The sequence below is a fragment of the Rhinichthys klamathensis genome, unplaced genomic scaffold, assembly GCF_029890125.1.
Source record: "Rhinichthys klamathensis goyatoka isolate OS25496 unplaced genomic scaffold, OSU_Roscu_1.1 h1tg000009l_1, whole genome shotgun sequence".
Classification (NCBI taxonomy): Eukaryota; Metazoa; Chordata; class Actinopteri; order Cypriniformes; family Leuciscidae; genus Rhinichthys; species Rhinichthys klamathensis.
In genome coordinates this window covers 4,865,149-4,878,017 of record NW_026606562.1, presented here as the reverse complement: position 1 = coordinate 4,878,017, position 12,869 = coordinate 4,865,149, and the positions used below count along the sequence as shown (strand labels likewise).

The 12,869-nt window shown below is 38.8% G+C and overlaps 2 protein-coding genes across 2 annotated transcripts in view; both read right to left on the bottom strand.

Annotated features, from left to right (window-relative positions):
- Nucleotides 1-986: 986 nt before the first annotated feature.
- On the bottom strand, nucleotides 987-8,800 carry LOC130094592 (uncharacterized). The gene is made up of 6 exons (XM_056260936.1): nucleotides 8,642-8,800; nucleotides 8,223-8,558; nucleotides 7,940-8,053; nucleotides 7,646-7,725; nucleotides 1,435-1,500; nucleotides 987-1,133 (listed from the first exon to the last, which is right to left on the bottom strand). The coding sequence occupies exons 1-6, from the start codon at nucleotides 8,703-8,705 to the stop codon at nucleotides 987-989; spliced, it is 807 nt and encodes a 268-aa protein (XP_056116911.1). The 5' UTR covers nucleotides 8,706-8,800.
- Nucleotides 8,801-10,314: 1,514 nt separating this feature from the next.
- Nucleotides 10,315-12,869, bottom strand: part of LOC130094584 (uncharacterized) — a 45,660-nt gene continuing 43,105 nt past the window's right edge. Inside the window, exons 5-7 of the mRNA XM_056260924.1 lie at nucleotides 11,004-11,044; nucleotides 10,572-10,892; nucleotides 10,315-10,455 (exon numbers count right to left, since the gene is read on the bottom strand). Of these exons, the coding sequence (XP_056116899.1) occupies nucleotides 10,343-10,455; nucleotides 10,572-10,892; nucleotides 11,004-11,044 (475 nt within the window). The 3' untranslated portion in view covers nucleotides 10,315-10,342. The remainder of the gene's footprint in view (nucleotides 10,456-10,571; nucleotides 10,893-11,003; nucleotides 11,045-12,869) is intronic.

The window sequence follows — 12,869 nt, the reverse complement described above, 5'->3', positions numbered from 1 at the left end:
GATAAAACATTTCTGCAACATGTATCAAGTTCATTGATAATTGTGCTTGTACGTGTTAATCATTTTGATACTATATTCATCCCATAGTGAAGCTCCTACACATAAACTGTCTAGAAATGATTGCAGTCGACAACGCGCTGAGGCGTTTTTTTCCCCAAATAAAAGGTTGTCTGAGCGGACCAAGACGTGGTGACATGTCAGTGGTGGCTTACATAAATCGCCAGGCTGGCATCAGGTCCCGAAACCTTTACAGGCTGACTGTATGGCGGCAGGCTGGGCCTCCCTGTCTACATTTATAAGGTTTTATAACCTAGAGGTTCCCGCCTTGCAGGCTAAACTACTTTCGGTCTAAAAATCAGTATTGTCTGCCCCGTTGCTTCGGCTCAGAATACTACAACCGCTTGAGCACCGCTCGCTGATCGATAAAATAGCTCCATGGGCAAAAGTAATACCATTCCATTACGCAGTTCAGGCCGAACATTTTCACCCTGACTGTGTGGAACACTGTTGATGTGATTAGCTCCCTTAGGACGCTAACTCATTGGGAATGACGCTTCTAGCCTCTCTTCTCAGACTCTTTGAGTCCCTAATAATTATGCACTATATGAGCCCCGGGCACCTGCCCTTGGGACTTTGGTGTTGGATCCCAGCACGCACGGCGTTTTTCACTGTGTTCCCTTAGCGTAAGATATTACGCAGTACGAGAGAACCTCTCATAAGAGAACATACTCAGTTACTAACGTAACCTCGGTTCTCTCTAGAAGAGGGAACGAGTACTGCGTATCTTTGCCGTGCCTGCAACATGTCACCTGCACAGGTCGGGGCGGACTCAAGATGACCGGCCACGCCCCTCAACTACGCACCACCGTGAGGAGCCAACACCACAAGAACAACCAGGCAGGCAGATAAAGTGTAAAAAGGACTAATGCTTTATTAATTTATAAAAGATCTAAAAGCAGCGGGCTTTATTTGGTAAGCAACGTGACTCAGTGATGGATCTCCAGGGAACTCCTCTTCACAGAGCCCAGACGGGAAAGCGGCTTCGGGTCTCCCAACGCAGCATCTTCACAGAACTCCAAAGGACCGAATGCTCCATGGTTCACCGGCGTTACTGTATTCCTATGGGACTCAAGCTAGGTGGATGATCGATGCTTCATCAACGTTACAGTGTATTCACAGGGCTCAAGCAGAGAGAGAGAAGGTCCGTATCTCACCAGCGTTGCTGCGTACTCATGGAACTCAAGCAGAGAGGATGATCGATGCTTCATCAACGTTACAGTGTATTCACAGGGCTCAAGCAGAGAGAGAGAAGGTCCGTATCTCACCAGCGTTGCTGCGTACTCATGGAACTCAAGCAGAGAGGATGATCGATGCTTCATCAACGTTACAGTGCATTCAAAGGACTCAAGCAGAGAGAGCAGGTACGTATCTCACCAGCGTTGCAGTATCCCGGCCCACCACTGCCTTGGCTAACACCCCACTCTCATGTCCGGTGAAAACCTTTACACACAAACACACGTGAAAAGAAGGACATGGGAAGCACTGCAAAACACTGCACTCACAAAGTCAAGGCCTAGGCGTGGATCTCCGTTCACCACTCGCTGGAAGCTCCGTGGGAAAATGGCAACGTATTTAGTACATCCGAATGCAACAGACACATCCTACTTCAATGTTAATCCTCCCCCGTCGTCCACTACAAGCATCAATTGTGCCGAAATTCAGTTCCCAAAGTCACTTATCTTTCTCTTCGGGCAGGCTCCAGCCTGCTACAAGTATCCTCGGCCCAGCTTTCGGCCGCCAAACACATCTGCTTCGTGAGTCCAGTTCGGCCCCCAGCACAGCGCGATCAGGTGTCACCCGTCGAAAAGGCTCGACTGGCTCTCAGAAAAAACACACCATCATTGCCGCCTCCCCGCTTCCGCTCCCGCTTCTCCCCCTCCACAGTGAGGTACTACTATTTATCCTCTCTTCCGTCGGTGCGTGTTCCAATCACAACGCCCCCTTCTCGTCCCGCACCGTTTTCTAATTACTGGTGATGAGTTCCGTCATCGGTCGCTACAACCGGAACTTCCTGGGTCCCGCACCGGAAGTCGTCCCCCCCGGAAACTCCAGCTCACATCTAGCGTTCCGGTTTTAAAATTTGTCACCCGTGACAAACACGCTCTGGTTCACTTCAGCGATGAAAAATCAGACTATATCAGCCCATCGAGCTATATTTATAGGCCCAGGCCACGCCGCTTTGGCGAGAGGTGATATAGTGGGCGGGAAGCGCCCCCATTGGATCTGACGTCACCAAGGGCCTCTCTTGATAGGCTGCTGCAGTTGTCGCAGGACAGCCAATAGGCACGCGAGCCGTCTTGCCTATGTCTGCACGCTGCCGCAACGTTTTACATTAATTCAAAATTAAGGATAATTTTTGGCTTCAATATCTCGTGGAAAAGAGGTTTCCCCCTAGCATAAGATATTACGCAGTACTTGTTCCCGCTTCTAGAGAGAACCGAGGTTACGTTAGTAACCGAGTACATTTTAACATGTGTGGTGTCTCTCTCAAAAACATGGAGAGTGCACATTTCAGAAACCATATATGTACTTCTAGAAAAAAACACAAATCAAATAATTTAATATGTAGGCGGATAAATATTGATTAATACCTTGATTATAATCACTCATTACAAATCACTCAACAGGACATTGAAGCGGCAGTAGTTTCACCCCCTTCACCTTGAAGAAAACTATCAGGTTATCTAAAATAAACACATAGAGGATAGATAGTTTTGGACTTCTGCTGTTTGACTGCCAACCCAGCATACAAATGACAGAATATAAATGACATTTTATTAAATGCAATGGGAAATGTGGTCAATGGTTAGGTATTCTTGCTTTCAGCAGCTGTAGTGGTGCACAGGTGCTGTTGACTTGCAACGCAACAGGAAACCAATAGCATGTAAGCAGAATGCAAACAATATTGCTGTTGTCTTTAAATTCAAACAATTTACTACACTCAGAAACATTATCTATGGAACACAAAAGATAAAAAGAAAAAAAAAAGAAGAATTTCATGAAAGTCAATGTTGTTTTTGGACCCCATGCATTGTCCATGCATCACAATAGTCACTTCTTTTTTAACAGAAGAGTAACAAATGCAATTCTATCAAGGAAGTTCGGAACTAATCACAATGATCAGAAGACCATTCAACAGACCAACTATAATGTAAGAGGCAGCCATTAAAGGGTTTTACAAACATTTTTTATAAGTATGTAAAAAGTATGTAGTGTAATAACATGATGACTGAACTCAACAAAGATGTGCAGTCTGCCGTCATTGCTGTATTTCGGATGGACGTCTTTGGTCACACAGCAATAAAGTCGCAAATCATCAACAGTGACATTATATATGAACAGGCGATGATTGCTTTGCACTGAATATTTGTGTCTAAATCTATTATTGTAGTAATGAGGAGTTGTAGATGAGAAAGTGCGCAATTTCAGAGCCAGGGAATCTGGTAACTTAAAACACTTTCAGAGTGACCTAGTCTTGAGTCTTGTTACTTTCTCATGAAACTTTACCTCATAGCTGTAAAACGGTGCTTCACACATCAAGAGGAAGTTTAAGTCAGGCTTGGTCTGACCACACGTGTAGTGTTTTATTCTGTTGCATATCACAATGCATATAGCCTAGTCTTTTCACTTTGTGAAAAAAAAAAAAAAAAAAAATTATACTTGTAACAGACAGCAATATGACTCAGGAAGGATAACACTAATTTGATATTTTCTTCAACTGTAGCCTATACAACCATTATATAAGTAAACGCTAATGACGGTTTGGCAGTCAGTAATTTGCTTCTGTGGTCGACACAAACCATTGTTTATCCTCAAAGCAAATAAGTATGTACTTAAATAAGCCCGGATTGTATTTCTTTTACTTTTTTATAGTTTTGTTCATGTTTTGGTTTTTTACACCACCCACCAACAGGGGCTAACAGGCCAAGATAACCAGTTACATGTTTAAGGCCCTGATATACTCACGGCAAAATCCTTTTTTGTTCTTCGTTTAGGGGTAAAACGAAGTTCGAAATATGTGAGCAGCGATATACTGTTATCTACGGTGGCCGAGACAGCTCAACGCGCTGCAACTGAAGCAAACACATGCAAATAGAAAAAAAACTCATGCAAATAGAAAAACACGCGTGCAAATAAAAACAAAAAACATCTTCATCAGTTTTACAACACACATGTGCTCCAAATACAGAAATGTGCTGCAAAAGTTCACAACACAACCAAATACCGAAAACTTGCTGCAAGTAACACAGACCACAACGGAAATGTTTCCAGGGGAACCAAATAAGTGACGAACTCGGCTGGGACGTGCTTGTTGCTCGTGAGCTTCCCTATGCCATACTCCCTTCGAAGGGCAGATTGCAGAGCCCTTAAAGTGGGACTGTGGAGTGAGCAGGGCTCTAGTGTGCTGTTATAGCCGTGTGGAGCGCACTTGATGAAGGAGCAACGAAAGACAACGTAATTTCCTCATTATTTTCACCTGGGATGTTCCCATGACAACGCAGCACGGCGTCCATCAGCTGAAGAGCTGGTCTTACGACAGAAATATGATGCTGTTAACATAACGGATGCAAATACTTTTTTTTTTTTTAGTTTACAAAAAAGCTTTTAAAATATGCGTTATATATCTGTGTGTCTCAACTTTAAAATTTTGGACCCTAACATTTCTTACGAAACTTTTCTTTATGAAAATGTAATAACATGAAACAATTTGTACAGTGTAACTGATGTAACTTATAGATAAATATCTTTCCTTCAGGTTTTTCTTCTTTATCTTTTTTATTTATTTATTTTAGTTTCCAGCTCATTGTTCTTTTCTCATTTGTATTCTGATGACATTGAACATATTGTTAATACATTTTGTACATTGTATACAAGTTGTATGTCATAAAAAAATGTAATCTCTGTATGTTTTGCACAAATAAATAAATAAATAAATAAATAAAGTATAATTTTAAGCTGTAAGCACCAGCACGTATAGATTTATGGATATCTATGCCAGCACGTCTCGGCCGGGTTCGTCACTTATTTGGTTCCCCTGGAAACATTTCCGTTGTGCTCTGTGTTATTTGCAGCACGTTTCTGTATTTGGTGGTGTTGTGAGTATTTGGAGCACACGTGTGTTGTGAAACTGATGAAGATGTTTTCTTAATTTCGGGTGTTTTTTTTTATTTGCACGCGTTTTTTTTTTTGTATTTGCACGCGTTTTTTTTCTATTTGCATGTGTTTTCTTCAGTTGCAGCGCGTTGAGCTCTCTCGGCCACCGTAGTTATCGAACATCTGATGCCGCCAACGCGGCTGAGAATGACGGTTAAATGAATAAGTAAATATGATGCATGCTTTTTTCTCAATAACAAAATAAACACAAAACAACATCTGACCTCAACCGCCTGAACAGGCCAACTGAACACGAAAAGTTTTTCACGTGAAAGAAGGCGTAGCCTCTGTGCACACCAACTTATTACGTAATCGTCACGGACCAATGGGAGTAAAAATGAGTTTACCAGCTTTGGCTGTTTCAAACTCCTAAAACCAACTTCGTTTCAGTCTGATTTTGTTCGAAATGACATGACACCAAATCGTTCTTCGATTTCGCTTTAAGTATGGGCCTTGACTCCTGAAATATTTGTTCGGTTTGAGGAGCTTTTTAAAGTAGGACACGTACAACAGAATAGATCCCAGCAAACATGCTGGATTTTTGCAGGCAGTGGGCTAGGACCAGCCCACACCAAACCTAAACAGGCCCACAGCTTTGGGCTCACCGCAGGCTCTCTGTGAGCAGCCAACATTAGCGGATTGCCCACATTAAGCCCATGATGAGACAACAGACAGACTGATGAAACCTGCAATGATTACCTGAATGTTAAAGCATGAATTTGATGTAAAGATAAATAATGTAGTAAATAATATTCACATACGCAGTTCATACGGGACATAATGTACTATAGTCACAGCATGAAATAATATTTAAACCTAAATATTTCACAGACAGAATAACAAGTTTATATCTCTCAATTCTTCTGATTCTGAGATATAAACTCGGAATTGTGAAATAAACTCTAAATGACGTATTTATTATTTTTTAAACCTTTTATTCCGTGGCTTCCATAGACTGCCACAGCAGAACTGTGAGTTTCTGCCACCAGTTAGGCTCCGCCCACAAAACACGTCAACGCTGTTCACAAAGACACAACTGGACTATTATTCAGTGGTCAAAAGAAACATCTTCCAAAAAAAAAAAAAGGTTTTTCTGAGTTTTCGTAAAATGGCATGTGATCTTGGAGCTTACAGCGCATGCATTATAAAGATTTTTTGTCTATCTATCACAGTCTTGGTCTCGCCACGTGTGTCAACCACAAAGAAGATATGAGCAGTAGTGGGGGTTTTAATAGCTTAAAAAAGATTAAAAACTATTAATATGCAAGCCATTGAAAGCTGTGATTATGAGCTGTGAGTCAAATCGTAATGAAACATAAAAGTAGCAGAACATTTGAGAAAAAATAATGCAAGGCATTTTATATTCAGACGTGCCATCTGATCTGTGGTAAAATGAAGGATTATTTGTCGCATTGTTTCATGAAACTGGGCTAAGAAGATGCTTCAGGCCCAAGAAACCCGTTAGACTGTGGTTTACATGCAACTTCCACTGCTAATCTGAACAAATAAGAGCTGTAAAAGCAAGATCTCCATTCAAAACAGAAACATTTAATACCAGACCAGAACAGTTTATTATCGACCACACTGCATGTTTACACATTGTTGCAGATGAACCTCGTGGTTAAAACCACCAGTCGTGGAAACACCCATTGGACTCAAAACTTTATAACTTACAGGTAGTCTTTGTGACAAGTTCCTCTTTTGGAAAATAGCCCCAGTGTCCACTACTACTTTCAGCACTTTATGTTCAACCAATAAACATTTTAATTCTACTTTTCATAACTTTAACTGTTGTGTGTCAAATAATCTCAGAACTGATTATTACTAACTGTCTGTGTTCATACAAGTATGAGTCCATGACAACAGATGTTGTTCAACTTTGTTTCAAATCTGATCATGTTCAATACTCTGCATTTGATATGAATCAGAATACGCAACTAAAGTGTTTAAATCTATGAATTCCCACAAATAGAACTACAGAAATGTTAAACTTTATATTTTTATATACAAATTATGAATATTACAAATCATTAAATATCATACATTATTTTGTTTTTACTGGCTGTAGAAGAGAGTAGATCTGATCCTGGCAAGAAGTGCTTCCACTGGAAGGCATCGATGATTCGACTTCAGCAAACTGAAAGATTAGGATATTAGCAATGAATGGCCACACATGTAAGGAATAATCAATAATCAATTAAATCTATAAATGGACATGTAATAGAGATCTGACATATTAGAAGTGCAGTTATGTGAGACATGAAACTAGTGCAATGTACAACAGTCAAATATGCATTTTAGTGGTTGTTATACTGTACTGTAGTTTTTTAATATCACATATTCATTCAAAAATGGGTCACCAACACTATTTGAAAATAGTATGCTAATTATTAAAAAATTCAGCTATTATTCATTACACAATTACTCTCACCTGAGCTGCAGTGGTACTTGGAGGTTTCTCTGAACTATTTTTAGATGTTCTAGTTGCATGACGGCAGTTCTTCACCACACCTGAAGAAAACAACAGTGAATAAACATCACCGTATCACAACACCTTTTGACAGATTAAACAAACAAAATGATAAACTAAATTAAGTCTGAAATAAGATAGGATATTGTTACATTTGTGTAGATCTTGATTTTGAAAGCAGCTTTACAGTGATAATAGGAAATTGATGGAACAGAGATTCAATGAGACTTTTACTGTATTAAAACAAGTTATAACCTATCAATGCAATGATCAGAAGCACATTCAGCAGGACAGATATGATGATGGTCATATTTCTCCATGGTATCTGGTGTTGTGGAGCGTCATCTGTCTGATTCCTGTGGACCGAGTCTGTAATATTATTATGGACAAAGTCTGTAAAAGGTTTGTAGTTCAATCTTTCAATTTCAGTCTTTAACAGAACAATACAACTATTATTAGTTCTTCATACAGTATATTCAAATTCAATATGTAATCCATCATGTGGTTTATAAAGACATGAAATGATAAAATAACTCACCGCTGATGTAGATTTTGGTGCCGTTGTTGAATTTTAGTGGTTCACTAGTTTTCACACAATAATAAACTCCTAATTCATCAATGGTGATATTCTTGATGAACAGACGACTGTTAGTTTTCACTGAGTATTTGTGTATAAAGATGCTGTTTTCATATTCACCTCCTCCTTCAACTGTTCTGCTGAAAGTGCGTAAGATCAACACTGGAGGATCCGGTAATTTCAGTTTGTACCAGTAAATCTCCTTTATATCAAGATCACAGGTTATAATCACATCAGATCCTAAAGTTACTGGTGTGTTTGTTAGACTCTCTGTGACTCGATACAACATGAACAGATCTATGACAGAAAGAAATACACATTTATTAAGATATAAAATCAAAAGAAAACTGACTCAATCAAATGTGTCATGAGAAACTCACAGATCTGCAGCTGTATGATCTTCATGATCTGATCCAGATGAATAATATCTGCTATAGTGATCATTCACACATCTCGTACTGTGAGCGGAAACACAAACCTCGACCACACAGACGAGAGGGGAAGTCAGAGCTGGAATTATGATCGCACAGCACTTATTTATTTATTTTTCCAATTAATTTCAACATCATATGAAGCAGGATGGATTATATCAAAGATTACACAAAAATGGCTACCAGACTTTTTTTTTCCGCATATTTATGATTTGCAAAACACCAACTCATGTTGGAATGGAAAGATGTTGGAGTGGATTAAAATAATTTGCACTTAAGGATATAATTTAGCCAAAAATCACAATATCACTAACCTCAAATTCAACTCTAGGTTTGAAAACTCTGTGCATTTGTAGTTTGATGATTCCACCAACAGGTGCTATTGAAGTACTAATGTCCTAAATGTGTAAATGCAATAGAGCATACAATGATTTACAATTACAGTTGCTAACATACAATAAGAGGCCCTTGCAATTTAACAGAACTGGAAAGAAGAGTGGGAACAGTCTTGAGTGCTGTAATAAAATCAAATGGTTCAACTAAGTATAGGTTCAGTGTGCACACTCATGCAGTAAGTTGTATAAAAAATAAAACAAATAAAATAAAAAAACTCTTTCTCTGAAATGTGTCACTTTAGTTTTCAGTGGCATTGCTTAGGTTTTCATTTATACATTAAACATACAAAAGGTCTGATATGATTTATCTTCACCGTACATATCACTAAAAAACAATTTTTTGTTATTTTAGATTGCTTTGTTGTAAAAAAAAAAAGAACAAAGATGTAAACAATAGGATAATTACAAAATAAGTATAACACAATTAAAAACACTGCTTTAAGTTTAGTATTTAACAATAACTATTGCATTCAGAGAGTGAGAGAGCATGAGCACAGCAAGAGTTAAGAGGCTAAGCAGACTAACGGCAAAACAATGTTTATATCTGATATTATAACGTGAACAAGTTGATAAGACACTCTCGTGGGATTTGACGTTTCGTGTCAATAGGACACGTCAAGTTTGGTGAAAATATCTCATGTTGTTCACAGAGTTATAGCCATTCATATTAATGTGCACAACCTTGGGAGCATTTTTTCAGCACATATAATACAAATGTTGATGTTTCGTGTGTCAAAAGAGTCCAGAGTGTCTGCATTGTGATCCACTGGTCCAAACATGAGTATGAAAAATAAAATGACCAAACAAGCAATTCCTTCTGCAGTGTTAAATAGAACTGATGCAGTTTGAGAATAGCAGTTTCAACAGCAAACACAACTGGTCAGTCACTAAATGTTATCAAATGTGAAGGAGCCATTTGTTGTATGGTAAAGTTTTGTCCACTGGGTGGTGCTGTGTATAATTAGAGCACCTGAGCAACAAGTGTGTGCGTTGGTAATTGGGAAGCACACAGTGTTTTGACCACACAGCAGAGTAGCTCACAAGGTGGCTTTTAGTCTTATGCTGTCCACAAGGTATGGCTTTGTGTGAACTTGTTTCCTTGTTCACACGTATTCATCATGTTTAATGGAGCACAAGTAATAAAGAAAGACATTTGTTTGCATCTACATCCGTCTGCATGGACTCTAAACTTGCTTATCAACGGCAACGGCATTGGAAAGCCATTACAAAATGTAACAGCCACTTGAAGCAAAACTCAGATGAAGTGCAGAGTAAGTCCCAATAGAGCAGTTAGGAAAGTCATAATCTTCTGTGATTGTGTTTCCATGGACGAGTTTCTTTGTTTCTGAGCTGGTTCTGCAGGCTTTTCTGTAAGAAAAACAAAATAATGTAGAGAGAAGCAGTTCTGTAAATTCATTAGAGTTGAATAGAGATAAAATGGACATTTAAAACGCTGTCATTTCCCAAACAATGATTCCATGTACCTTTGACAAAGAGCTGTAGCTTCTTTTTCTTGTTTGATTCTTGAATAAAACAAGTGTAGTCTCCTGCATGAATTAACTCCACATTTTTCAGCGTAATTGAATAGTCTCCATTTACATAACCTGAAGAGAAACTTTCCGTTCGATTCTGGAATATTGTGTCCTGGTCTTCTAGTGAGATATGGCCATCTATAATATTTAACACGTTCCTGCTTACATTGTGTCGCCAAAATACATTACTTTGTTTATTCTCATACAAGCACGGCAAGGTGACGGAGTCTCCAACAACACACTCAAATGTGTTTGCAGAGTCCTGCAGAGACACTGAGGAAAAGAGTAATTTACATTAGAAAGCAAACAACAACAAAAACTGCACCAAACATAAAATACATCAATAGATACCAAATATCTTAACTGAGGTCTGTGAATACTAACCTTTGCCTGTCAGATGTAGAAGTAATACTATGAAGCAGCATCTGCACAAATGAGAGAAAGCAAAGTTAATATTTGATAAACAAAGGCTGGTTGTGCCATCTATGATTCTTGTGCCTATCCATTACTATTATGCTTTCTCAAATATTCCCTTACATGCAGTGTGTAATATAGCTGTTTGGGAATGCAAACGTTCTGCAAAGTTGTAAAGTAAAAAGTGCACGATAAATAAAGTTATTATCTCCCAAAAGAAAGAATCAACTCTGAACCACCAATACGAGTCGTTTGTTTTGAATCCCAAATCCCTACGTCACTAGAAGATTTGCATTTGCATAATGCCCGCCTATGTTGTACGTTGTCCGCGAACAACTAGACCAGCCATTAAACGTCATTTTACTGACGACTGCTTCTCAAATCTCAGAGTTCAACACAGGTTTCACTTGCTCTTGACAGATGGGTCAGTCCCCAGTTTAGTTGGACCAGCTTGTTCCTCAGACTCACAACCTGGAAGTATGAATAATTATTGATGTATATACTTTCTACCGGGTGTTCAAAATACGTAGTTTTGTGTTTTATATTGTATAAGTTTCCGGCTAACTCGTTTTATTACTGTCTACCTGAAATACTTCAGTGAATCAGTTGTGGGCCACTATTACCTAAAACTGTCTATTAATGCAGATTATCTGTCTTTTTCACCACTTTGAGTAAAGATGAAGGATGAAGCAAGATTTGTTTTACCAACATTTATGTTACATCAGTTATTGCTGGGCGAACATATGCACCGTTATTTATACAGTTCCCGCATATGCACCGCAATAAATTAGAAATATACACGGGTTTGTTGATAGACATACTCTTGTTAGTGCTGATGGTGAGGAATAACAGCTGCAACACCTCATAATGTACCTCAAACTGAGTAGCGTATCACTGAGAAACGTCCTGCTCGAGTCATCTTTGTGATGGAGGTTTGGGTTAAATAACTAGTTCTTCCAATGTTTCATCATTGGACTCGCATTGATATGGTAAAATCGACATCATCGTTGCTGTCTTTAGAGTGTTTACAATTGCTGAGCTGTGGGAAGCCTCCAGACGAAGCTTAAGTTTAGTTATGCAATGGGCGTTTTTGTTTGACACGCGCTGTACGCGGTAGACCAATCACAACAGACTGAGCTGTCTGGCCAATCAGAGCAGAGTAAGCTCTCGGAAAGGAGGGATGTTTGAGAGATTGATTCATCAGACAAGTCGTTTGAGAAGTTGAAAAATGTGGTGATGTGCAATGTATATTATGAGAAAATGAAAAAAAAAATTGGCCTTTGATGCATGTAAACCTGTTGTAGGAGACTCCAAAACAACATTTGGAGCCTTTAAAATAGCATAATGGGGCACTTTAACTAAGAATATTACTCCTCAAGACAAGACTTCTGTTTCAGACAAACATTTCATTAACCGTTTCAATCCAAAGTTGCGAATTTAACTTATTCCAATTTAGCGCATTTTGAATAAAACCTTTGCAAATAAGGCACTATTTTCATTCCAGATTTTCAAGAGAACAAAATTGAGAGAAAAATTGGTGCAAAATATCTGTAATAAAAATGGAAGTAGCTGCAATTGGGGAAGCCACAGTGGCTCTTTTTTCATACATCTTAAATTAAAGACAAAATGCAATAAACACTGTCATTGTCATGTTATCTTGAGTCCGGAGGAATTTATCTGTTGAAAGGGAGGGATGTCATTACACCCAACCATTGTAATGATAGATTTTGGCTCAGGTTTTTCAGAATGATCAAACCAACATTTGAGATGCTGTGCAAATGAAATTGATCCACTGGTTAGTCCAGTTAAACAATCAGATCCTCTCTTGAGGCAAAT